The 26,670-nt window shown below is 39.2% G+C and overlaps 1 protein-coding gene across 2 annotated transcripts; it reads left to right on the top strand.

Annotated features, from left to right (window-relative positions):
* The first annotated feature begins 193 nt into the window (after positions 1–193).
* Positions 194–26,615, top strand: rassf3 (Ras association domain family member 3). 2 transcript variants are annotated; one of them, XM_079454412.1, is made up of 6 exons: positions 194–805; positions 6,762–6,898; positions 21,092–21,199; positions 21,980–22,238; positions 23,079–23,194; positions 23,294–26,054. In XM_079454412.1, exons 1-6 carry the CDS (start codon positions 364–366, stop codon positions 23,441–23,443), a joined length of 1,212 nt encoding a protein of 403 aa, XP_079310538.1. In that variant the 5' UTR covers positions 194–363; the 3' UTR covers positions 23,444–26,054. The 2 variants fall into 2 exon arrangements, with proteins under 2 accessions (XP_079310538.1, XP_079310539.1); XM_079454413.1 differs by lacking the exons at positions 194–805; positions 6,762–6,898 and adding an exon at positions 12,735–13,336 and having other exon boundaries at positions 23,294–26,615.
* The last annotated feature ends 55 nt before the right edge of the window (positions 26,616–26,670 follow it).

The raw sequence follows: 26,670 nt of genomic DNA, 5'->3' as shown, positions 1-26,670 counted from the left end.
ATTTGTCACTTTTATCACTTGCAGTATTCTTATTACAAATTTTATCCAACTTCAAAAAGTAAACGGGATGCATATTAGCCATACTTCATAAATTGACTATTTATGACTCGTATCTGTAAATCCACAGCATCACACTTAAGGTATGCGCTCCGACAACTAGTGCGCAGCTCAGATGAAACATGATACGGCTTTTGTGCACCTGTCTTACCTGCTTGAGCACAACTTTTAAAGAACAACCTCAGTGATATTCTTTCCATGCCAAACAAATGTCTCAACATAAACCTTCAAGAACAAACCTTACACATATACACGCGTTCTTTTGTTTTCATTGGCACACTGACGCTTGATAATAATTACTGACTGATGCATCATCACGGCAGGAAGTATTCTCCGCCGCACTACTGCGCCGTCGTGTCGCCGTTAACGGTGCCTCAGCTAAACAGACTACCGACTTCACGGATAGAAGAAGGGGACCTTATAGAAGAATCGGACATGAATTCACCCAAAGCCAAGTCTAGAATGCGCAACGTGAAGCTGAAAGTGAAGGCACCGTCTCCCCAGAAGCGCAGCGTCTCTCCAAGCTCTGAGCAAAGCGACGCGTTACCCAAGGCGGTGGAGAACGGACCTCGAGCTAGAAAAAGGGGCTACAAACCTCCTGATGTGAGGACGATATTCGAACCCTCGGCTAAGGATCCACGGGTAAAAGAGGAGAAAGGAGAGGGACACACGTTTTGTCAGGACGCGGCGCACGCATGGTGCGATGTATGTTGCGCGTATATTTTGCATGGTGGCCTTACGTGCACAGGTGAGAGAACATACAATTAACCTACCACAGATTGTCCAGTTAAATAAAAGTGTTTTTTTAAATGTATCAAACTTTTATTTGTAGGCTGTCTTGGTGTTTGAGGTTATAGAAATGACGAATCATAATTCTATAACGCTTTTGCTTCTTAATGTTAAGAATATACTTATACATACAATAGAGTCTATTATAAAAAACAGGGAGGTCTTCAATCCTACAGTGTGATTATTATACGGTGTTGTATCCTTTTAGCATAACTGAAAGATTCTAGGCTTAATTCTGCTTTGCTTATCATGACCGTGCCCTTTACAGTTACTCCAGGAGGGTGTTTATGTACACTGCGGATAAAAGTTAGATTTGATCACTATAGCAAATATAAAATGTCATTATTTTGTGACAGATCTCTGTGTGTAACTGGAACTCAACACACGTTCATCTACAGGCATCTTGAAAGACTGGTTTTGGCTTGTACGTTCATTGGGTTGCACCTTCAGCCGTAACACGTTTACTGTACAAACCTTACAGATGACTTCACAACTACATTCCTAAGAATTAAACATAGCAATGCGGAAAACAGACCTTTTTAATATAGTGCACACTGGACTCATGCACGCTGCATGCTTGTATCTGAGATAGTTATTGTTAATTGCAGAATTAAAAAGGTTGACATTTCCATTCCCAATCCAATGACTGACATTGTTTTCATGATAGCATTCCCTTGAAACATATGCAAAGTATTATCTTTACCTGCAACCAAATTTGCATTTAAAGTTAAACATTGCAGCATGGCTTACATTGAAAGCTAAGTGTATTTGAATAAGGGAGTTGTTTTAATTACATTACTTTGACAAATGTTATCAAAACCCATAGTTCTCATTTTGGCCCGAACTGCCGTTGTGCAGATAGGCTGTCCAACGTAACAAATGCTGTGGTAACTCAAATGGAACGACTGGACAAAGGTAACTTGCACTGAATCCACCTCGTGCTCCACCTGAGACATTATGTAATTGAGAGAGAAAGAGAGTGAGACAGAGTGAAGGTAACCTTTGGTTCGGCCATTGACCAAAGCATATAACAAAAAGTATTTAAGAATAATATAACAATGTATAAATCCGGAAATAAAAGTACTTATAAGAAATTCAATAAACTATCAAATCTTATTCTTAATGCATCTGAGCAGAGGTGCAATCAGCCAATGAATTTCCGTGTCGTGTAATCTAATATTCACTGTATTCTATGTTTTCAAACATTTCCATATACCACATTCCTATTCGTGCAACCCACAGACAGCCTAGTTTGGGCACTGAATCTTGCAGGTCCGCATATTTTAGGGCCCTCTCAGTCCGTATTGTGTCCTGCTATTTGACACCCACCTGTTCGCCCCTCTAATGTCCATCTGTCTGTTTGTGTAGCTGTAGTGACAGTGTATCTAAAGAAGCCACACTGTCCTGTTACAGCACAATGATCGGTCACAATGGGCCTCACAGGGGACACCCCGGGGCCGGTGAACAACTGCGCCCCTGACACACACACGCACAGAACCTAGGGCAGGGGGACTGATGACAGAAGACTACAATCAGTTAATAGACTGAGGCCATGATGAGGTTCAGTACTGAAGGGCAGAGAATGACATAGAGACAAATGGACATCAGAGTTCTCCAAAAAACATTTTAGCCAATGATAAATACACTGGAGTTGTAGACTGGATGCTGTGCTGGTGGAGCGGGCTGTGAGTCATGGGTCTGGGGAAAGGGTTTGGAAGAACTTTGAGAAGATTTACAGTACTACTGTACCGCTTTCCAAAAGTCATGCGCCGCTCTGGTCGGTTGGAGGTTAGTCTGCTGTGGAAGTCATCTGGTGAGCTCAGCTGATGCACTGTAATTTTGACTCTTGTGTTTTTTATGGCAATTTTTATAACGGTGGACACATCTAAAGGTTTCTATTTGTGAAATTCGACCTTTTCTTAACACTTAAATACACCCAGAAATGACTTGTTAACTATTATATAGTTGTTGGTTTTGCCATTCAACTTACAGTATACAAAATGATGAATATAAAATATTATGAATCGGACTACATTTTTACAATTTGAGTAGTGCTTGTCTCAGCAAATGTTGCTGCCATGATGGTTGCTGGGGTGTTGCAGTCAAAAGGGTCGGATTAAAAGTAGATTTGTATCCTATGTCTCAGATATTTCTCCCAACAAAAGAGTCAGAAATCTCACAGATGTCTGCATTAGTTTCAGAGGAGAGAACATAAACTGGGGTCATAAATTCTGCAAGTCTGCAATCAAGAAAAAGTCAAAAGATTGAAGATCTCAACAATTCTCATCATATTTACTCAAATCCAAATGATTTTACCTCTACAATCTACAGTACATTCATAATCCACCTCTATAGTCTTCATGAATTTGAACAATTGACTCATTTGTTTCTGTTTTCGTTTCTCCTAAGCAAAGCTGATACTTTAGTGAAACCCAACGGAGAACTCCGGAGCAATGAAAGAGAACCTCAAAAAGCATTTTTTGTGTGGGAAATTTGTGTGGGAGTCAGTCAAGGGAGCAAAAAACAAAACAGATTTGGTCACAATTCTGAATTGATCATCAGCTACTAACTAGACAGGGATTAGCCTATATTCTGGGTTGTTTGATCTTTGTGTTTGGCATGTACAGTATTGTTGTTGTAAAGACATTGTGTTATAGTTTGTTGTTGTCTGTTCTACAGAGATACACACGGTTCTCATTAGTGCAGACAGCCACAGACCCCAGCAAACACAGACCAGAGCACTAAAACATCCGCTCACAATCCTGTGGTAAATGACAAAGCAGAGGGCAGTTTGACACTAACACGGGAAGAGACTCACAAAAGCTTGCCAAATAGTTTCTAAGCCCATTCAGAAGGACCAAAGTCATGAAAACTCATTGGTGAAGAATGGAGTCACAGGCAAGTGTGGATGTGAACTCAGGAGGGTTGTGCAGGTGTCCCGTCTGCTCAGTGTTGTTTCAGATTGGAATGGAGACTAAATTGGCCGCTGGTCGGAATGACCTTTAAGAAAAGTGCTAGTATCAGAGAAGAAGAACATCATAGTAGTGTGTCATCTCTATTTCGGGCATGTTCCAAAAATGACATAGACAGAAAACAACAGCTATCTGACCGATCGGCTAAACAAGGACTGGTTGGGCCACTTGCTTATCCATCATATGCATAGTTCTCGAAAAAAGAGACATTTATCTGACAAACGGCACCAAAAAATAAAGATAAACAGAATTAAGTCTCCACCTGTTTAGTGTGCACACACCTGTTAAATAAATGAGGGAGTGAGTGAAAGACATCTGCATCATGCTCTCAGTCGCCCTATGTTGTTGTGAGAAGCTGCATTTTTTTCTTATGACAGATGAATGTGAAAAATCACAAATGTCTGTGAAACGTTAAGGAAGTAAAATCTCTTGAGAAAGTGTCCCAGTTATTGCAGCTCTGTGTGTGTGTGAAAGAGTTTTTTGTTTTCTGAGGCAGGTCCTGATCGATATCATTGTCCCTTATTACGGGAAGTGCAATTAAGGAAGAGACAGACCTGCACTTCCCAGCCGCCCCAGAGACCAGTACAGAGAGTTTGTGTGTGCACACACACATTAGACCAGTTCATACACTCACATGACCACAGTTCTTTACCGTGAACAGCACTTAGACAATCATTACCCAGCATGCCTCTGTACAAATGATCCACTTAATATCACTGACCTATTATTGGTCATAGTTTAATCTGTGTCATTTTGACCTCGGGCGAGGATGGAGGTCCTTAAAGAACACAGCGATGTCTTATTTAAGTCTAATGTTGGTTTTAAATGTTTTTTTTTATTATGATTTTAAAAGTTGCTGAAACAAGAAACTGTTTGAATACACAATATTGGGGGAAAAGGTAATCGTTTTGGCCTTGGTTCAAATGCACCCACACACATACAGTATATAAATTGCTTTCCACACTTTCTGTAAGGCATACGTCCATCGTTTTGTTGGCGACCCGTTAAACATTGGACAGTCAAATCACCCTACTCAACACATTAAGAGATAGAGAGAGAGCGGGAGAAAGAGAGTGAGTTATTCTGCAGACGTTAGAGAGAGATGAGGCTTGTCCTTCTGAAAGTGGACTCCGCAGCATGAGGTTTTCTGGTGCATGGGTCTGTTTCTGATGGGATGCTCTGAGTTAAGGGTTCGGGGCTTGACTGGGATGGGAGCAGCGTTTTGTAAACTTTCTGGTCAAATTACCCAGCAAGTAACGCATCAGTCTTCAGGTAGGTCAGAACACCAAGAGGAAATGAAATATTTTAGCTATTGAGAAATGCCTCATGAAATCTGTATAAGTATGCTGTGTGCTTGATCAGAACAGTGGCATCGGTGAGCAGGGAATGCTGTTTTATGGTGAAACTCCCTCTGCCAATGACTGTGTATTTATAATTGTATAATCCGGACAAAAGCCTGCTTGCATTTCACGCAGGCCTTATATTATATTTCATTATATTAATGAAGCTAAAACATAGGTAAAGTTTTATTGTCTATTAAAATATAAAAATGTGATTTACGGCTGGAATATCAGGTAGTTTGAGACTACTTTGTAGAAATATATTTATTAAACTATATAAGACTGATGCATGTGTATACAGTACGTACCATATAGAAGATTAAATAAATATTCTAAAACTGAACATTGTTGCCTGTAATGTGTTTAATACATAACATGTGATTTTTAATAACTTTTTTATTTAAATGTAATTATTATTTCTACTTATTTACAAACAGGGACATTTTGCTTTCCATTTAGTTCAAGCAGAAGCACCATATGTCACTTATGAATAATTTTCCAATTGAGCAATATTGTTTGTTTTTATCCATAGATGCTGTGAAACAAATCCAGAAAAGCAATGTTTGATTAAACAGCTGTCTCATGAACGCTTATTTTGATATGAACATTTAGTTTTCCATTTGGTTTTTGTGTTCAAGTAACCCGTTTATCATTGGTCACTTATGATTCTTGTTTTGTTAATTATAATATGTGTATAGGTCTTCATTCTCTGCCTTTTATCATTTTACTGTTGGGACCAAACCTCTATTTGATAGTCTTTCAGTTATTGCTATTGTTATAGAGCATTACATTTACATTTAATCATTTAGCAGACGCCTTTATCCAAAGCGACTTAAAAAGAATTAAGGGAGCAATAAGCTTTATGTCTTTCTAGTACCTACTATACTTTTGCATTGACTTTTGTTGTTATCTCTTACATTGAGGGCATCTTAAACTATTACTTTGCCTCTACAATCATGTAATCTCACTTTGTTACATGCTTTTCAAACTGTTTTAATGTAAAAACACTCTTCGGCAAACTTATTGGCTAAATAACACTCACCTCAGAATCAGCACATAAAAGTTTGATTCCAGCAGGTCCCAGTTCTATCTGCTAAGCCACCTAACCGGCTGGATTTTTTTAAATCGATATAAAAAAGAGAAATATATTATTTACATTAGAAATGCCACTTTTGCTCTGAGCTCTGGTTGATTTCCCAACCTTGAGGTCACCATGAAACAGAAGTTGTGATTGTCTTCTGTTCCGTATTGTGACATACATCTGAGTGAAATGGCTTCTTAAATTTGTAAAAACAATGTAGGGTCCTCCACTAATTGCCCTCCACTAATTGATTGGATCGTTGTAAATTGGCCTGTAGCACCACCGGTACCCATTGGACGGTCAGTATTAGTCCTTTCTCTTTTTCAGCCATTACATCATGATGAGAAGACTTGTTCAGAGCAGGCGTGGAGCTTTATGTTTTATGTTTATTAAAGATTACAACTGCAAATGTGCATGGACAGTTTGATAGTCATTTAAAAGAATCACTGCAATGCTGTGTAAGAAAATGAGTATTATTGTTTTTAATTGCACGGTAACATTGCTGTCTTGTTTTCTCTCCAGGGTGTAAGTACACATGTCATGCTCAGTGCCGTGACAAGGTGACATTAGACTGTCATCCAAATGGATCCATTAATGGCTGCCCCCTCAGTCCTCTCGCTCAGGACCACCTTAACAACAACAATGAGTCATCACACAGCGTAAGCAACTGATTTCTTTGCATTTATTTCAAAAATATATATTGCAAATCTGAAATGCAAACGATATGTCATGTAGGCCTATCTGCTAGTGATGGTTAGTGGTGGCCACAAGGGGGAGACCAATTCCAGAAAAACACATTTCTGTTAGTCTCACTGGTAATGTGCCAATAGCAATTTGATTTAACAAATGTTACAATAATGTTTATTGACAGAAATGTCATGGGAAACTTTTAGTCCTTTAGGCAATTTCAGAGGTCATATATTAAAGGTTTGTTCTTAAGGGTTTGTTCAAAATATTATGTGCCTGGTCATTGTAATTATTGTTTTGTTTTTGTTCTTGAGCTGCTTTGAGGAACTGTGTGATTTAGTATTTAAGGACTATAAAATATATAATTTAGTGTCGTAAGTGCATACACAAGCATACAGACAACAATCATTTCAATTTCATGAAAATGGCACCAGCCTTTCTTTCAAAAGCAGGATATTACATGAGGAAAGAACGACACTTGTTTTCCAAGGAACATTATGAGACAAAGATAAAGATCCGGTGGGGTCAACACTCAGGTTTCTGTGATATCTGTGCTGTTCATGCCAATCCAGTTCTCCCACTTCGGCGGGGTTTAGGAAGAGCTGTATAAACTGCATTACCATGCCTGCAGGCTAACCAACCGGTTTAGAAACAGATCTCAGATTTTTTGTTTATGAATTACTTTAGGAAAATAAGCCAAACAGCAAATGTGGTCCATCCACCTGTTGCAGGAATTGCTAATGTGTTCATCTTTACTTCGTGTATTTGTGAGACAGTATAAACATTTAGTGTTTAGTGCACTGTTAGATGGCACTGTGCTGCGTGTTTGTGCTTGAGATCTGAAGCAGGTTCGTTTGTAATTTGGGATTAAACAAGGGTGTGTACATTTCCATAGGACAAACTGAACCAGCTGTCTGTGTCAGTCTAAACGTCGACGAGTGTAGCATTCGTGTGTTTGTGTGCATGACTATTCTTATGGACCCTACATTCCACACTGGAAGTCCCCCTCCCACCCACATGCAGTTTGTCGAGTTGAACACATTATTCAGGAATAAAAAAGGTCACACAATCATCCCACTGTGTTGTAATGCTGACTATTAAGGGAGTGAATTGGGGAGGTCACGGTGTCTTCATGTAACGCCCACTACAATGCAAAACAAACCACTAGTGTTGATAAAAATAATGGAGAAAGTTGAATAGCAAAAAAATGTGATGTATTTAAAGTATGATGTATACATGAATGTAGAAGGAGGTATAATGTAGGTGTTTTAGAAGTTAAAGAAATTGGTCCAAATATGAGCTGAAGAAGATGAAGAAACCGGCAGATGTAGGAAGGAGAGTGTTTCCCCTCAGGAAACAGTGTCAGGATGCAGCCAGCAGCCCACAGAATACACTACACACTTATATTTAGGAGCATTTCTTTACTGTGATGTAAACTCCTAACAAGCAATTTTACAGAATTCACTGTGTAGTTTGCTGCTTCCAAGGAGAAGCATGTTGAACTTAAATTCAACTGCAGCTGAAATATAAAAGCAGAGCAGCTCTGAATGTTTCATTTTTCTCTGACAAAGCAGTTTGTTGGCAGGCTCGCGCTGACCGCTGGGAACATTCTGGGTGGTAAAGCCGGTCCAAACTGCAAGAACTCCACCACAGTAACCACACGCCCATGTGACTCCCACTAACAGAGATATGGGCAGGGATGCATGTTACACAATCTGACCCGCATTGGTCAAGTTTAATTTATTTTAAGCAAGTGGTGGCATAATTTTTGCCCATGTATGAAGATTAGCAGATGAGTTTAGAAATGCTGAAAAGATAGGACTTGGCTCAGATTGATCAATTCTGATTAGAGACAGCAGTCCACTAAGAACAAAAAAAATGACATTTGCTAGAAAGACATTTTGGCAATTTATTGCTCCTTTATTGCAGTTTGGGAGAATATTTCATTCTGGAATGCTGGAAGAATTTACTTTTCTTTACTTTCACAAAATAACATTCCTAAAGGAACCATATAAATAACTTCCTCTATAGATCAGACATCCGGACCTCATTGGAGAGATCTGTGACTTTGTTTTACTTGTAGTTCTCGTGATGTTAGTGAATACAACTTATCTTATCCGCAGAGATGAATGAGCAGGTTTTTCACACTGAGGTCTGAGATTAGAGGCTGTCCACCATAAAAACTAATCCCCTTTCCACAGATCTACATTTAGGCAAGTAGGTCAGCAATAACTGTCCAGTAAGCATGACGTTCACACATGTCCCCCTATGACTGTTTGACCCCGAGAACTTTCTGGAAACATGCTCCAGACCTCCTTCAGCATTTCTTCCTCTGCTTTCCACGGTAAAGGTTTTCAAACGATTGCAGTGAACCAATGCAGGAAGAATGTCTAGGTTTTTAAATGAAACCACTTGAAACCTGTAGAGTTAAAAACTATAGAGAGCAGTTTCCGTGGCTACTTTTATATCAAACGGTAATAAACACTGTCACACTGCCACACTGTCTCCATGTACAGATGGATTAAATTATCTGACAAAATCTGGAAGTGGAAAGCTCAGTTCAAGACTGCTGTCTTCACAAACATTTTGGTTTCAAAACAGACCTTTTCCTTAACACTCAAGAGGCCTCCACAAAGAGCAAACATGTATTTCTTTTACCTTGTTCTTTTGAGCCAAAAAGTCAAAAGTGAGATTCAAAGTTGTTTCTATGACACTAAATATGAGCAAGTTAAATTACCAAGCTGTTAAGAGGTGAAGTTTCTCTAGTTCTCACAATTCACGTCTTATCTTCATCCTTCCACTCGCTTTCCATCCAGTCACGGCCCCATTGTGAGTTTAAATCAACCTGTTGTTTACAGAGCTCCTGTTAACAAATGGTCCATCTAAATCCATTGTTTATTTTTAGATAAAAAGATAAATGCCTACTTCCCTGGGGTTAAGATTGCAGTATTTAAGAGATAACCCATTTTATGCCTGTATCAGACTGTGGACACCGGACTGACACACAAAGAGTTTTTTTAAAATTTGAAACTCCAGGATATCCACCACAAGACAAGACAACCTGTCCTGAGGTTTAGACTAACTATGGGTGTCCTTTGTGTTAACAGCGTGTTTAGTCTTCCTTCACTGTCTGGATATGTAAGGTTTGGCTGTAGAAAAGACTATGATTTCCATCTAGGGAACGTCCCAGGGTAGTAAACAGTAAGCTCTGATTGTGTGTGAAACCCTTGATCTCGGCTTGGATCTCGGCATCGTTTCGACTGAGATGATGAGGTCATTTTCTCTTTTAGCTCTCCTCAGAATAATGGGTTCTTGGTTAATTTATACCTCACACTGCATCCTGCAAATTACATGAGGAAAATATACGTGCAGAGGAGAACTAATACTTTATGAAGGTTAAACTAAATGCTGTTTTGTTGGCACATCTTTTGGATAATGATAAGAGTTATGTGTCTTTTCTGTCAAGTTACTTTGTCCTGTGGTGACGCCATTAGCCTTACAGTATTATTTACCTCAGATTACAATAAAAAAAAGAAAGTGCCAAAAGATGAAAGAAACTGATTTAATCTATCACCCTTTTTATTATCTTTTACTTCTTTGTAGTTTTACTAAAATCTTTTTAGTAGTTGTACATGCTCTTCAAATTTTACTTTTAGTAGTTTAGTTTTTATTTCCAGTGCCTCAAACTTATTACAGTTTATTGATAAGGCAACATTTCTTTTTTTTTGTTTAGTTTAATCCTATTTAGACCTATTTTGTTCTATTAATTGTAATAGTTTTAGTGAACTATAACCTTGTCACTTTTACATTGCTTTAATGGTCTCCTGGTGTATAATTAAAGAACAAACATTGTAAATGTAGCAATTTGTCATTGGGTTAACTTTATAATTTTGCATAATGAAAGGACTGAAACTCCTTTTAACCAGTTATTGCTCTTTACAGACCGACATGAAATCCGGTCAATAATCAGTGTTGTAGTTTTTTGTGAGGTCTCCCTTACACGAGTTCACGTGCCCATCACAAAACCTTTTAGTGTAAGAAAATGATTTGTCTTTATGAGACATTCCACACAGCCTCACGTAAATGCAGACACATAAACGGTGTCTGTGCACTGGGAGCGTAAACCACTCCTCCCCTGTAAAGGAATGTGGATAATGTGTAATGAAGGCTTTGGCCCTCAGCCAGAAAAACTACAGGTTGCAGTCAAAGGTCATCTCTCTGGCCCTCCCGCCCGACCCTATTGTTCTGTAGCGGGGTAAGGTAGGCTGGGGATGAGTTTCCTAGTGGGGTGAGACATCCGGACTATGTTTTCACACGCTCCTTGGCAACAAAATATGACGGGCGCAGTCACCTCAATGTATTTTGCCTTACACTTACTGTATGATTTAATACCATTTAATACCGCGTTTCCTATGTTTTAAGTGAAAACGGATTGCTGTATGTCTATCTACACTCTGACATAGTATTGACCAACCAGTTTGACAGCTTTTGGTTTGCATAACTTAGTCGTTCCCTCTGCTGACAGGGTATTTTTAGGTTCTCTCTAAGTTTAATTTAAGAGCTGCCCTTCCACATACCTCTTGAAAGCACGGTTTATGGGGCGTGGTTAGCCCTTGATCTGCTGCAGATGTTGCCTGTGTTTGACTTGGAATGGGTGAGCATGTTTGACAATATACAAGTATAAGGGGAAAATTGCTTGGAAAAATAATAAGCAAAAACCTCAAAGCAGCCATTGACACAATGAAAAGATGTCTGTGCTCTTTTGGATAGTAGTTGGGTCTGCAAAGTAAATATAAAAAGTGTAGTATAATGACAATGTGAGCCAAATATCGTTCTTGTTTTCCAAGAAAATTAGCTAAGGATATCAAAAATGTTCTGCCTATCTACACGTTAAATAACATTTATTCTTTTCACAGATTTTCCTTTCCTTATTCTTTCGGGGATCTTTTTCATATACCAGATAACTGTGATCTGCAAAGAGGTGGAACCCAACATATTTGGACAAATTACAAACAGTGCTGAAAGTGGTTAACCCCAAAGTGTTTTTCTCATGGTGTAGATCCAAATCCAGGCCTTATACCGTAAGTCCAACACAAGTCATAAAAATGAGGCTTGTAATTTGTCATTGGTTATATAAGTTAAAGGTTCTCTCTGGGTTTCATCTTCCGCATTAAAGTACGGCCCTAATGACTTCATCAACGGATAAACCAGTGATCAGCTTGACCTGTTTTTAATCTTGATCACATGACATGAAACACGAGTAGTTGTAAAGTTGTACAGCTTCTCATTTCCTACATAACAACGGCAACGGGTATCTGTTTAAACATGTCGGCATCCACAATGGTTGAGGTGTCATTCTCACGCATCTGAAAAATGATCAGTCACTAAAAGAAAGTTTGGCCATGTAAGATATCATATGCTCCACATGTTCTACTATACGTTTTTGTCCATGTGTTTGCATTGGGTTGGAGAAACACCCATTCATATGGGCGTACAGGCTAAATGCCCCAAACCTATATTTTGAGCTCAGATGGTAGGCCTGCTCCTTCTTGAGAAGCAGCCCATATGTTTCAAAGGAAGAAAATAAGAAAGCTTTCATATGTGCGTTGCATACTTAGTCAACTTAGATTTGATATATTTCTAAGTCATCAACATCCATTCGAATTTTCGATTTAGACAGCAAACATTTACATTATTTAAATAGTTTTGACCCTTTATTTTGATTGGAGCATCCGCCGAGACTTAAGTCAATCAATGCGCCAGTTAGGCTAATGGACTATATTACTTGGCGGAAGTTGTTTTCCAGATGATTACAATTAACACATGCAACTTTATTCATTTGTGTCTATTATTTTAATTCTTTATCTGAAAAAATATACAGTGAGGTCGTTTCTTAATGACGATTAATCACTGATCAGGACACAGCGACAGGTATTGGACGCGGCACCTACAGTAAATGAAGCTTTTGCGTGTGATAATGGGCGTGTTCAATCTCCACTGCGCCTCTCCTGTTGCCTTGCGCCTGTCGGCTTCAGCTCAGTCTGTGAAGTCGTTGGTTATACTTGAACCGGTTGCGCTTTTCATGAAGTTTCTTTCAAACTGTATTTGTATTCCGTCTGATACACCCGAAAGAGCAAACGAGTAACGTAGAGCACTTCATTTATTTGGCCATCGTCTCCTCGTTGAACTGAGCGGCGGAAGCTCGCGTTAAAGAGTTTCCCAGCGACGCGTTACTCTGTTAAACTGAAGCATTTCACACGTTTTTCGGATGTGTCAGAGTTTCTCTTCTAATGTCGTGGACGAGCACCATGAGCAGTGGATACAGCAGTCTGGAAGAAGATTCAGAGGAATATTTTACTGCCAGAACTTCTCTGTTTAAGAGACCTCCCTTTAAACCCACCAACTTGAAGGTAAAACTTATTACGTTAATAAAATATTCAATTATTCACGTGTTCATTTGACTTATGTTGGTATTACGCGCGCTGTTGCCATACGGGTAAGTTATGATGCAACCATGTGGTAGTAAGCAAACAATACAAACAAATATCAAACGCAGTATTGATATAAAATAAATATTTTGATTTGATTATGTAAATATATACTTTATATATACTAACATATACTACGTTTGATGTTCAGTGTACCGAATCAGCTGTTGCTTTAAGATTTTGAAGTTTTGCACGCATGCGCGATGATGCCTACAACAGACCAAAGTTTAAAACGGACTTTTATTCATTAACAAAGGTCAGTGTTTCTTTGGTCTAAACTGGAGAATATATATCATTAATATTTATAAAGGTGCGGAGACTTGTTGCATGCTTGTGTCAAAATAGAGCACTTATTGCATCAGCTCGAGGTGGTGGATATGACAGCAAGAAACATTTATGACATTAATGGCCTTAAAACATTATTACTTCTGTTACTGGTTGTATTGAGGAAGTATTCTGTCTTTCCGTTTTTGTTTTAATAGGAGTGTCATGTTTAAAAAGCATGACGTCATGCCTCATGAATGCTGTTTTGTTCTGTTTCCATGTGGGTTGATGTGGGTCTCAACTTGCTGACTTTCCAAACCAAAGACAACTGCTCATAATTTCACACCGTTTTATGGCGCTTCTGTGTCTGTAGTAAAATTGCTGCCTGACCCCATGTGATTTGAATATGGCCTCCGCATGGTCATGTGTGACACGAAGAGCTGCTCTGAAACACAAAGATTAATGGAATCAACCCCACGCTTCTGTCAATTACCCAATTGTGGGAAAATGTCAGGAGAGACGTTTGTCTTGTGACTGGTCACTTAACAGGGGAAGAGTTATAGATCAGGCTATTATTGCATGTCTATGGATCTGTTGTGAAACTTACTGAACTGCATGTGTAGAAAGCATTTAGTCGTGGAATCCTTATGTGAAGGCTATGCTTTGAATTTAAAATAACATTAGGCAACATAGCAGTGTACTAGCAGAGAATGCATCACATAATGCATTGCAACAAACTTTTTGAACATTTTAATTTATTTTGGAACAGAGCCCAAGTCTGTAGCTATTATGAATTCCTTTTTAATGACTTTTAATACCATTCCACCCCTACACATGCTGTATCCAATGACTATCCATTGTGCAATTTGACCGCGTTCGGCACAATTGCTCAAAAAGGAATGAGTCAGTTCCCTAAACGGCATCAACATCCTGTTACTTCATTCTGACCAGGCAGAAAGTGTCATGTTAGATTATCCAAAGGTTTATTATAACCTTGAGCTCCAGCAACTAATTTAATGCAAAACCATGCTTGAGATATGAAGGGATCATTTCATATCCATAACAACGTGTGTTGAGAATGAAGTGTCATTATTATCATGCGGAGCAGATATGCCCTTCTCTCGTCTGTTTGCTGTGGGCGCTCGCAGAGAAAAATGCAGGCCACAGATGCACCGACCCTGGGAAACAGCTGCCAGGCATGCATAGTAAGATCAGGGGCGTCCGTGTGGGCCACAGCAATGTCTTCACACACAAACGCTACTGTGAGAATGTCATATTTAAATTAAAAAGCAGTTTTTCTTGCATATATGGTACGGTTTGCTTAATGAACCGTTTTTTCTGTGCTTAGCCAAAGCGATCCAACAAATGCGTCTACTTCAAAATCCACACAGTTCCTCAATGGAAAGAAGAAAGATTGTATGGTATGATTTCTATTGGAGTAGTCTGGGTTATTCACAAGGTTGCTTTTACAGGACAGTGTAGGAGAAAAGACTTGACATTTGTAAGAAAGACAGACGTTATCTGCAGCCCCAGGCTGTTTTTATATCCCAGGCCCTGATTGAAGGGGAAATTGAATTAGCAGTCACATAAAACAGCTGGAACAGAAAACTGCTCATGACCTGTTTGGTGCGTTGACAGTTTGCATACATTTGCAAAACGGCTACTCTCGATCTGTAAATTGTACGCTGTTGTGTGCATGTAGTACCTTGGATGACCATTTTGGTAGCAGATAGTTTATGCATGATGTCATTGGCCTTGAGCGTGTGTATGCTTTGCCAGCAGGTGCAAAAGTCCAGAGAAACGTATCTATGAACTCTTGTGAATGTTTCCAATCTATTGTTCAGCTTTTCCAGGTTTATCCTCCTGAGCTTTCCGCATGACATGTTTCAGTCATCTGATCAAAGCGCTCGAGCCGTTTCAACAATGCATTATTGTGGATCGGAGGAATCTGCTGTAATGATTTGGCCATTTAACCATGTTGATGGTATGAATTACACTCCATCTGGTAGCTGCTGGAGTTCATGTCCTTGTGAGCGTTAAATAAGAATTCACATGTCTGACGCACTCAAAGATAAACCGAAAGCTTAAGCTTAAGCTAAATCTTGAGGAGGTTATGCAAACCTTAGCAGACTTCACTTTAGTTTGAGTTTACACGAGAAAGTCTAGGAGTCCGTTGCAGAGGCTGATTCTTGTAAACATTGAAAAATTCAGTTTCGTTAAATTCATAGACTGTCCACAAAATTTCAGTGAAGCTTGTTTTAGTTATTTCCATGACACATACACACATCGCTGTGTTATCGCTGTGTAATACAAAGAAACTGTCAACAATAAATTGATGAGTTCTAGTGAGGAGCAGAGGAAGGGCAAATGTTTTTACAAGGACGTTACAAATGTTGTAATGCAAAAACACTCATTCACTCCAGACTTGTGACGTAAAACATTTTTTTTCAGGTTGTTTTGACTGCGTTCATGTTTAGTTGTGGCCTTTTATTACAGAATGAAAAGAATAAAGCCATGTTTACTTTAAGTTACATGAACACAGCAAGCTCAAGTGCATTACACAAAACCGAATTTTAGAGAAACCAATGAACAAAGCCAGAATCACATAGTTGATCTTACAGTGGTCTTGAGTAATAGTTTTACTCCTTTTGGACAGAATATAGACTTTGATCTCTTTCCGCCAAACTACAATGTTACGATAAACTATTAGATTAATGTTACAATCAAATATAGATAACAAGTGTCTTATGTTTGTTTTCATCGCAGTAACAAACCCTGGTCCGGAGAGCAAAGCAACTTAATGCATTTAGACCGCAAAATAGTCTTGTGCGTCATGAAACTGTATTCGATTATAAACCAGGTGTTTGTGTTTCCTCCAGTAATCTTTATTACAAGCAGCCCTAATGACAACATTGACAACATCTCAGTTTGATTGATTCCTGTAGTAAAAAAAAGCAATACAAATATAGCAAAAGTTTTGAATGTGTTTGCCGACAGCACAGACAACTCTCTCCCGTTCATTGCTTGCGGTCACGGATCTGTTAGGCACATGTGTCTGCGTGTTAGGAGTTCATGTGTTGTTCCATAAGTGCAGCATCTGTTTGTAGTTTTTTCTTTTTTTGGAAAGAGCTGTAATTACAGTTAAGAGGAAGATAACACCAGATGAAGGTGGCTGTTTCTCTGTGTCTACGTCAGGATTAATTGGCTAAATGTCACGCGAAACCTCAACTCGGTCGTCAGATAAGCTTTCAATGGTTTCACAATTAATCTATCCAAAGGTTTGGCTCTAAAATGGCTTGCTATGATGATAATTGCAGTTACAGACTCATTTGAAGTACAAATTATCAGTTGAATATTCATGCTGAATTTTTAAATGGTCTTTCATCTTTTCTTATGTCAATTTGTATATATAACTTTCAGGCCAGCTTATCTGTTTGAATAAAACCATTCACCAGGGAGGAAACAAACCCACATGGCAGTGCTGAGATAAAGGACAGAGTTTGGCCGGATTCATTCCAAACCGGACGAGTTCTCCGAGCGGACGGGTCACTTGGTGGCACCTGGCATGTGTCATCTGATCTCTGCCTTTTTCGTTTTACGTTTTCTTTTGAAATGATTCCTAAACCATCCCTTTTCCAGAATGACATCATCGCAAAGCATGGCAGTAGACGTATTTCAATGGATTAAATATCCATGTGAACAAAGGTCTCTCTCATCTTCCCAGGCTACATAGAAATGGTTCAGCCTTAGTTTACAGTGCTTTGGTTTTGTTGCTAGGCTATGATAAGAAGGCTGATCTTTTACAGTCTTAGATAAAAACGTCATGCTGGGTTAAGTTTTATCACAAGTAATGGCGCCTAGAGGACTTTTGTTAATGATAAATGAGAGTTTTTAACTGCACATAAGATATAGTTTTATATTCTAGGCAAAATGACATGGGGAGATTCATCATGTTAGCCTGGTATTTTTGATTTATAATTTAATAATTCCCAACATTTCATCAATCAAACACAATAATGATGAGCAGTAGCTCATGTGAAAAGTTTTTCCGCTGCAGATCAGTTCCTCATAGCTGTTGTGTGCGGACAGATTTCACATAAATTATGACTGTGATGTCATACAGCTGGCTTATCTTTCATCGGGTCACTATATCCCAAATAAGAGCCTCTACTCCCATCTGGGCTGACAGGTTTGCTATGATCAATCTGGCTTTATTGTGTGTCAGACATCTCCATTTCAACCTGTTGTGAATTATCCTCGGATTGGATTAGACTTTACGTTGTGCGCTTTGTCGGGGGTTCAAGTTCCTCACTTTCTTAGGAAGTCTGCTTTCTGAGAAATATATCAGCTCTTTAACAGTATAGAGCCGCCTTCGATTGAGTCAAAGCAAAACAAACCACACCCAGATTTTATGGTTCACTTGGTATCTTATGTAATCAGTAGTCTTTGAAGTTAGCTTTACCCATAATTCCTGAGTTAGAATTCTCGTTTGGCATATACCTCAGACAAATATCACTGAGGATCATCCAACGTTATTTTATTAGAAGAAATGTTGAAGCAATCAGTCATACGTATTATATCTATCCCAGTAGAGCTGTGTGATTTCTAAATGGAAATTGCTGATAGGCGATTGTCCTGGTTTCCTATTTAAGGTGCTTGTAAAAGTCCTCCTGAGGGGGTCTTTGTTATTGTTGGCCTGTCTGTAGGGGCCAGAGAAGATTAAAGATCTTTTTGTGCCTCATATACCAACCGCCATTTTTCCAGTTATGAAACCGTAATTGTTGACGTTTTGCAGAGTGTTGAGGGCTAAAGGGAAATTTCTGAAGGGTGTAACAATGTGTGTACATAACATTACCTCACCTGGGAATGTAATAGCAATCGGAATGAAGGATCCCATGAGTCATGACAACATGGATAAGATCATAAACTGTGCTTGTTTGTTAAGGTTACGAAAGGTTTCCGTTCCTCTTTTCATGTTTTTCTCCTTGGTGTCCTCTTAACTGTAAACCTCCCTGTTGTCTGAATATTCTAGATTCACTTGATGCAATGAAGAAAGCCACCATGAATGGCACATTTTTACACTGTTTGTTTAATAGACAGTTGAAAGTCCAGCCGTGAATTGGTTAGCATTGTCTTGCTTTTCTTGCAGTTCTCCATTAGTTGAGGAATGTTTTGCAGAGGAAAGGTGCGGTGACTTCCTTTGCTAACAGTAGAGGGGTTGGTGGAATTGGGAGGAAACTTTGAGATGAGTGTTTGTTGGCAAGCTTGTGGTTTACAGGCGTGATCTGAAATCCCCTCCAAAACCTCAGCTAAAAAAATGAAAGGTTGTCTTTGGATTGTCTTGTCGGTTAATTTTTTTGCCTGATGGCAACACTTGTCTTACTTGTCCAACAGAGGGACAGATGGTATCAGGTGCTTTATCAATCACAATCGGGGTTTACCAGAAACTCTAGGAGTCCCTGAGAAACCAGTTTGACTGCATCTTGATGTCCCATTCCACTGTAGTCATCTTCCCCATGACCCCCACCAAGTGTTGCACAAAAAATCTTATACAGAAAAGCAGGCAATTCAAACTTGATCAAACACCACCTCCCAACAGTTCACCAAGGACATCACAACCCAAGGACTACATAATGACAGCCGTTTACTTTTAGGTTTTATATTTTGAGTTGCATTTCAATGGCTGGCCTTCAAGGTACACGTGAGGTGGTCCAGTTGGACCTCAAGGATACTTTTAACCTGTTACTTTTGTTCCAAACACTTCCCTTTCCATCCGTCAACGTGTTGCTTCATATGAAAGCATAGACACAGTCGCTCAAGTGAGAGAGGGAGAGCAGCTTTTTCTGTCACATTACCTCATCGGGCTCATGTTTATTTTGACTTTGTCACGGCACACTGTGCAGACGCATCCATCTTAACCCTGTCCTTTTTCGTGTAGTTTGCACTGCCTTCTGTTTGCTCTGCTGGATGAAAACTACCCGGTGTCTTTTTTTCATCCATTACATCACAAATTCCTTGGACAAACCCTATTTAGATGTTGAGTCCTGTAGGATCAATCAAATTGGCACAGACAGTTGAGTCAGACATTGTCTTACAATTGTCTTACTGTGTGGGCACCAAAGTTTACGTGACTGCCATTTACTGTATAGTCTGGCTAATGAACAACCCTCAAAAAAACTGAAGACCACATCACAGTAACCCACAGATGATTTTTGTTAATGCGGTCAACTACAATCGCTTACACACTCAACTGCTCCACGGGCCCCTCTGAGAGGCTCTCGACCCCTTGTTTTCACAACTCTTACCAGCTTTTGCAAGGCCTTTCTTGTGGTGAAATGGGATTTAATGGGCTCTCGGTTTGTAGTGGTGACTTCATCAGACAATTAATTGGTGACAGTTGGCACGTATAAAGGAGAAAGATAAAATTCAGCAATTGAAGATTGGCTTTATCAGCTTCCTTACTGTAGGTCTCCGTTAATTCCCATTAGTTGGTTGGACACTGGACAGCACATCAGTTTATTTATTTCAATAACAAAATTGAGTTTCTTGACCCCGGATTTTATCGTCCTAGTGTTATGTCTAGTAAATGAAAAAAATGGAATGGTTGTACTAGTTTAGCATTCGTAACTGTGTTAATCTCATTGTTTTCTCATTCAGAGCTCTGAGGATGTCAGGTTAAGGTCAGATGAAGGCGGTAGTCAATCCTCACATCTTCAGCAAAGAGTTAGAGCACCACGTGGACATGACAGGATTTTTGAAACAGTGAAGTCCCTTCAAAATTTTCCCACAGGTGTAAAATTCCCAGAAACTAGGGCAGTCCTGGCCAGTCCAGGAGGGGAAATCTGACTGCCTTTAGCACATCTGCATCCAAAACTAACTCCAAGAGAAGCTCCTTGTCAGTCAATAGGTTGGCACTTCAGGCCTGGACTGTTCCCTTATAAGGGCCTGTATGCCCTTGTTTTGATTTTAGAGCGCTCATGAAAGAAGATCAGAGGTGCCTGCAGTATGACCATGTAAGAACAGAGTTTAGTGATGCTTACAGTGGAACTGAGAGAGTGAAGTGGTTACGTCGCTCTGTCCTCAAATATTCAGCTGGCCTTTTGGTTTAAAAGCTGTATTGTTTCAAGAAAATGCACGATTGTAATTGTTTAAAGGAGCGATGCTCCTTTCCATCCAGATCATATACTGTAACTTTGCTACAAAACCGGTGTTGTGTGATGCTGCACGTGCATGTCAACTGTTACAGAGATGTATTTAAGATGTTTTGGTTTCTATTTCAGGAGCAGTCTATAACAAAGAGGCTTTTACTTTAAACACCACAGTCAAACCGCTGATGCATGTTGGGTTGACCTGTGCTGACCCTTCTTTCTGCTGAATGCTTACATTGACCGTCTGTGTGTCTCCGTCTTTCAGGATGTGGAGAAAGAGAAGGAACTTCAAGCTCATCTCACACTTGAAGAGACCAGACAGAGGGTCGAGCAGTACAACACAGATTCACGTGATCACTTCAAAATGACACTGGTGAGTTGACGGTCAACACCTTCATCCATATCTGCCCTTCTTTAATTTTATTAAATTTTTTCCAAAATATATATTTTATTTTATGAAACACATCATGTTGTGTTTCGTTTCAATATTATTTCTTTGTTCCCAGAGAAAAACAGAAACAGTTTTTTTTTGTTATTGTTAATTTTGGGGACATCATTATATTGAAGAGACGTATGAAGCCACCATGGAATGTTTAAACACCCGCTGTGTCTCGGATCATTAAGCTTTAGGTCTGTGTTGCAGTGGTGTTGTGTGTCAGAGGCAGTAATAAACACCCCCCATGTCTCACCCTTAGCCGGGAGTCACGGCTGCCATTTGGGTTAATTAGCTTACAGATGAAGAACCTCAAATCTGAGCTCCATCTGGACACAGTCAGATATCACAGAGAAAGAAATCTGCTCAGCAGTGCGGAAACTAGCTTTTTAAAGTTGCAATCCGAAACTTTTAGTTAAAAACAAACCAACCATTTTTTGTTTTTAACTATGGTTTTTCATTATTTAGTAGTAGATGTATGCATTTGACAGCCACTTTTATCCAAGGTGACTTTGCACTATGCATTTGAGGCTATACGTTTTTTTATCATAGACATTTTGTTAAACTACATTTAACATTGCAATATCATTTCAGTTGTAATAATGAACAGAAGCCAGACTGAAATACAGAAATGTACATATCACAATAGGATAAACCGTTTTTTCTTTATATTTGTGGTTGCTGAATATTAAAAGGTAAAGTCTCCTTTCTGCCTTTCAGAATTCCAATAATGGTCTGTACACCGGCTTCATCAAGGTCCAGCTGGACCTGCGGAGGCCCATCTCAGTGAAACTTGGCTGGGCAGGAGGGGTGAAAGATCAGGAGGCGTTTTATCTCCCGCGGGGCTCCGTAAACACTCTGCACATCAGCAGCACGAACACGGTGCGACAGGTGATCGAAGCCCTGCTGAAGAAATTCACCATGGCCGACAACCCCGCCAAGTTCGCCTTGTTCAAACGCTTCAGTCGGGAAGACCAAGGTGAGTCGTGGAGCGCAGATGTGAAAGATACAGCAGTGTGTGTGTGCGTACAGTAGACGAGTGCGCTAATGCTTCAGTCTCCCGAGTGTATACAGTACGCATTTGGCAGGACCACACGCATTCCTGGAATAGGTCAAATCTGTGTGTGTATTTATGGACGGCCTGATTTCTGTCACACCAAGAATACACCATGCCAGCATAGTAAACACACATACACAACAGCTGTTGTCTGTGCTTACCTGTTGAGTCTTCATTGGCAGACGCATATTATTGTTGTTTTTCTTATTGGAATGATGCTGTTTTTTTCTGTTCTGTCTGAGACCACATTGAGCCTTTTCATCAGGCATCTCCAGCTAAGGAGACAGATGTGTGGCAATTGAGTTCAACTTCAATCACCAGTGTTTGTTTTATAGCTGTCTTAATGCATGCGTATGGAGCCGATGGTTAAAACGCTGATAAAGTCCCACCACAGAGCTCATTATATAAACAGACAGACGCTACCCAGAGAGCGATAGAAAAAGACTATGAATAAGCCACATTACTGTAGACATAACAGCCCTGCATGCTTCCATTTACCCTGCCGGAGGTCAGAGGAAAGCCCCTATTAAACAGATAGAGAGATGAGATATTCAGAATTACAGCTCTGCTCCCACTTTCTTTTCTTCCTTACAATTACATTGGTTTTCGTGATCAAATGTGGCCTTGCATAAACATTTAGGATGTATTTTTGTAAGACTATTCCACCTCCCTGACTCATCCACACCTTATACAGTATGATGATGTGTTTTATGTTGTTTTTTCATTTTAACAGAGTGTGCATTTGTCTGTGTTTGTGTGCAGTGTACACCTGTAAGCTGTCAGAGAAAGAACATCCACTCTTTTTACGTTTAGTGGCGGGACCAAGTACAGACGCCCTAAGCTTTGTGCTCAAGGAACAACAAACTGGTGAGGTCATGGTAAGCATCACTTTTCGTTTTTATCTTGCGGTTGATCGTAAAGTAATAAAGTAAATATGGTTATTATCAGTGAACCGAACACTTCCTCTCTGTGTTCAGTGGGACGCCTTCTCAATCCCTGAACTACACAACTTCCTCCGTTTCTTGGATAAAGAGGAACAGGACCAGATTTGTTCGATAACCAGACGATACACCAGCTACAGAGAGAAACTAGAGGAGGCCTTGAGTACGGTGGGCGGCCCTGGTTAACACAAACATGAGAGAGAGAGCGAGAGAGAGAGAGAGAGAGAGAGAGACTCTTGCACTGCTTCCTCTAGTGGTCACTGTGTGTAATGAACACTGTTAGGTGTCACTCTGCCAAATGGACACCACGTCTCAAAACTCTCAGGAGAACACTGGACTCCTTCACTAGATATTCACACCTCCCAGAATGCACCTCGTGTGCCATATTTACCCTTCCCGCCTTCTTGTGTGGCTGCAGTTTTGTCTATATTTTCTATTCTTTCATAAATTTGTGAACGAATCGTGAAACTGAGATTTTTTTTAATTTAATTGTTGGATGCTGTAAATATTTTTGTTTAATTTATATGGGTGACGTTTTATTTTTATTCTGAAAGTCTTATTTTATTTTAAATGTGTTTTTGACCAGATGTTATTGGAACAGGGGATTGATTTTGATTTAAATGTTGAAAACCAAATGACTCACGGTGTGCCCTACCAAAGATAGTGTTGGCAGTTGAGGTGCTGTTGACGAAATTGTGACAAATGTAGCACAAGGAAGATGACCTAAACGTAAAGCTATGTTGCGACAGGAAGAGATTGTTTATTAACAGGAAATGTATGTGCAGTGTGTGATGGAGAAAACTGATGTAGGGGATGTCAAAAACGAAGGAAAAGTCATGTAGCACATCATAACCATTAATAGTTGAAAGGATGCTTTAAAGTAACATTTTAACTGAACTTCTAAGGTTCAGTTTGCTCGAGCATCCTTAGGTGATGTGCTGGAATTGGAACCGACCAGATTTGAGGAAGTTGAAAAGTATGCAGAGGGAACGGTCATGGTCGTATTGGAGCAAATGGACTTAACTTTGCTGTCCTCTGCTCTTCTGAAGATCTGACTGATGTTGGTTGAGCTCCGATGGTCTATTTAAATAATGATAGGTTGTGTTCACATGATAAGGATGTTAAACAGTCAAGGGTTCGAAGGCATTCAAGCAAACAAAGCATTTGTTGTTCAGTTATGATTTTAAACGGGGTGTCACATCTTAACTTTGGATAGAACATTGAGAAAGATTTTAAATGATTAAAGGTTCAGATAAATGACTGAATCTATAACAGATTGAGTTTGATTTAAAGCTACACTATAACAGAATATGTTGAAAGAATCTTAATACAATCTTATTTTTTATATTCATGCATACACATGTATCCTGATCTCTGTTACTGTGCCAGGAGAAATTGAAGTTCTGCCAAAAGAGGTTTGTTTTCGGTTTGTGCATGTAGTGCCGTTTCTTTTGATCACTCACAATATGGTTGGATCTGTTATAATGTACAGTAAGCTAAACGGCCAATGCCACTTTGTCACAGGGTCAACATTTATGACCGGTTTTAAATGATAGTTGTGTATCAGTAGATGATTTAACATGTATATGCATTTATATATAAATATATGCAAGTGCTGCATGATGGTTTTCTGACGGGTACTGCAACAAGATTTGTGTTTTTGTTGTCCGTTGTGACACATTCATCGCAAGGTCGTGGCACCTTGTGGTCAACTGCTGTATAACTACATCTCTGCAGTCCTAAGGCTCACTTGTATTTTAAAGCCACAGACTGTCTGTTAGTGTTTATATTAAATCAATCCAAAGATATAGTTCAATTGCATAGTATAATGTAAGTTTTAAACAATTGCCAGGTGCAATCAGTATGTATACCTCACGAAACAGAGGTTGAATTACAGTATATCTATTGTTTTACCGTGGCAACTTTAATCTTAAACACTGGGGTGTGAATTAAAATAATGTAATTGTGATGTGAAATACAACATCACAGCAGTCTCGAATGCAGACGAAACAGAGGGTTTGTCAGGGGAATCAGACCAGTAATCTTATAATTGCTTTTGGGCACTTTATGTTTTAATTCAGGGATTTATTTTACTTTTATTTGTTTCCATTGGATGCCTATGGTGTTATACCGTTCCAAAACTTAAGTGGGCTTTAAGGGAGGCACAGTTTTGTTTTATGGAATCCTTTTAATTTTAATTCAAGCTTTTTTTTTAAATACTTGATTTTGTTTCATAAATCTTCTGTTTGTTGAGTGAGACTGTGAGACTGTGAAACTGTGATTCTTCTATTAATGTGTTGTGAAGGGGTGTGGATGTGAGTTTTCTGCTTCAATACCTCTAAATATACATGCATGCGTTATTAATTCATGCGTACTCACTGTGGCTGTTTTAGGACATCTCATGCCACCGCTGTTGATGCTTCTGTTAAACAGCATGTTTAAAGATCGCTCACGAAACCCACAATCAGCATTTGCCAAAAATGATCTTGTTTTGATCCACAGCTGTAGGTTATGTGGTTATATAGACTTTTTTGTGAACGCTGTACGTTTTATACAAAATAGATGAGGACCTGTCTGTTTAGAGTTTTGGAATGATTGGCATACAGAGATGAAAAGTATCTGATAATTTTGGAAGCTTTACAGAAAATATGGATCCTTAGAATCTAAATGAATCCAGATGTCATGCGTTTGTGACAATGACGGAAGTTTACTGTGGGTTTCTTTTGTTACCGATTGTGGCCTTTATTGTCAGACCTGGTTTAAGTAAATAAAGATGAAATGTTTCTCAGTTCATTGCAGTCCGCCTGTTTGTGTGCAAGAGTTTAGTTTAGCTATCGGATCAAGGCTTTTTTAAGTCATGATGGGGTCAAACATGAAAAGTGTTTACTCTAAAAATAAAGATGTGATGTCTAGATGTTTGCTTTAAATGCAGTTAAATTTTCTCTTTGCATTTTAAAGTAATTTTCAAATTATTTTCCCCTTAAGTTAAGAAGAACCATTCCACTTAAAGAATATGGCCAATTTCTTTTTTATTTTGACTGTATCAAACATCCTTTTCTAAAATGCTTCGCTTAAAAGGCTGTTCTTCATTTTCTCTGTATGTGTTTATTTTTCAGGGAAGAACCTTCACCAGGACAGCAAAGTTTGTTTCTGTTAAAATATTTGGGAGAAATGTTTTTCCAGGCTCAGAGTTGATGTTATCTTGGGTACACTTGCATGTTTTGTTACTCATTTGGGCACAAGTACCTGTGTGTGGTCGTCCATATGGCCTGGTGTTTCAAAATGATGGGACGTTCACCATGTCTTACCCAGGTCTTAAGTCAAATATCATATTACAAACTAATAAACTAATTTAACCAAAAGACAAATACCAAAGTTGTAATTATAATATTTTCTTACCTTTTAGAACAATT

This window comes from Barbatula barbatula (genome assembly GCF_947034865.1).
Source record: "Barbatula barbatula genome assembly, chromosome: 4".
NCBI classification, from domain to species: domain Eukaryota; kingdom Metazoa; phylum Chordata; class Actinopteri; order Cypriniformes; family Nemacheilidae; genus Barbatula; species Barbatula barbatula.
This window is presented reverse-complemented; position numbering and strand designations above follow the sequence as displayed.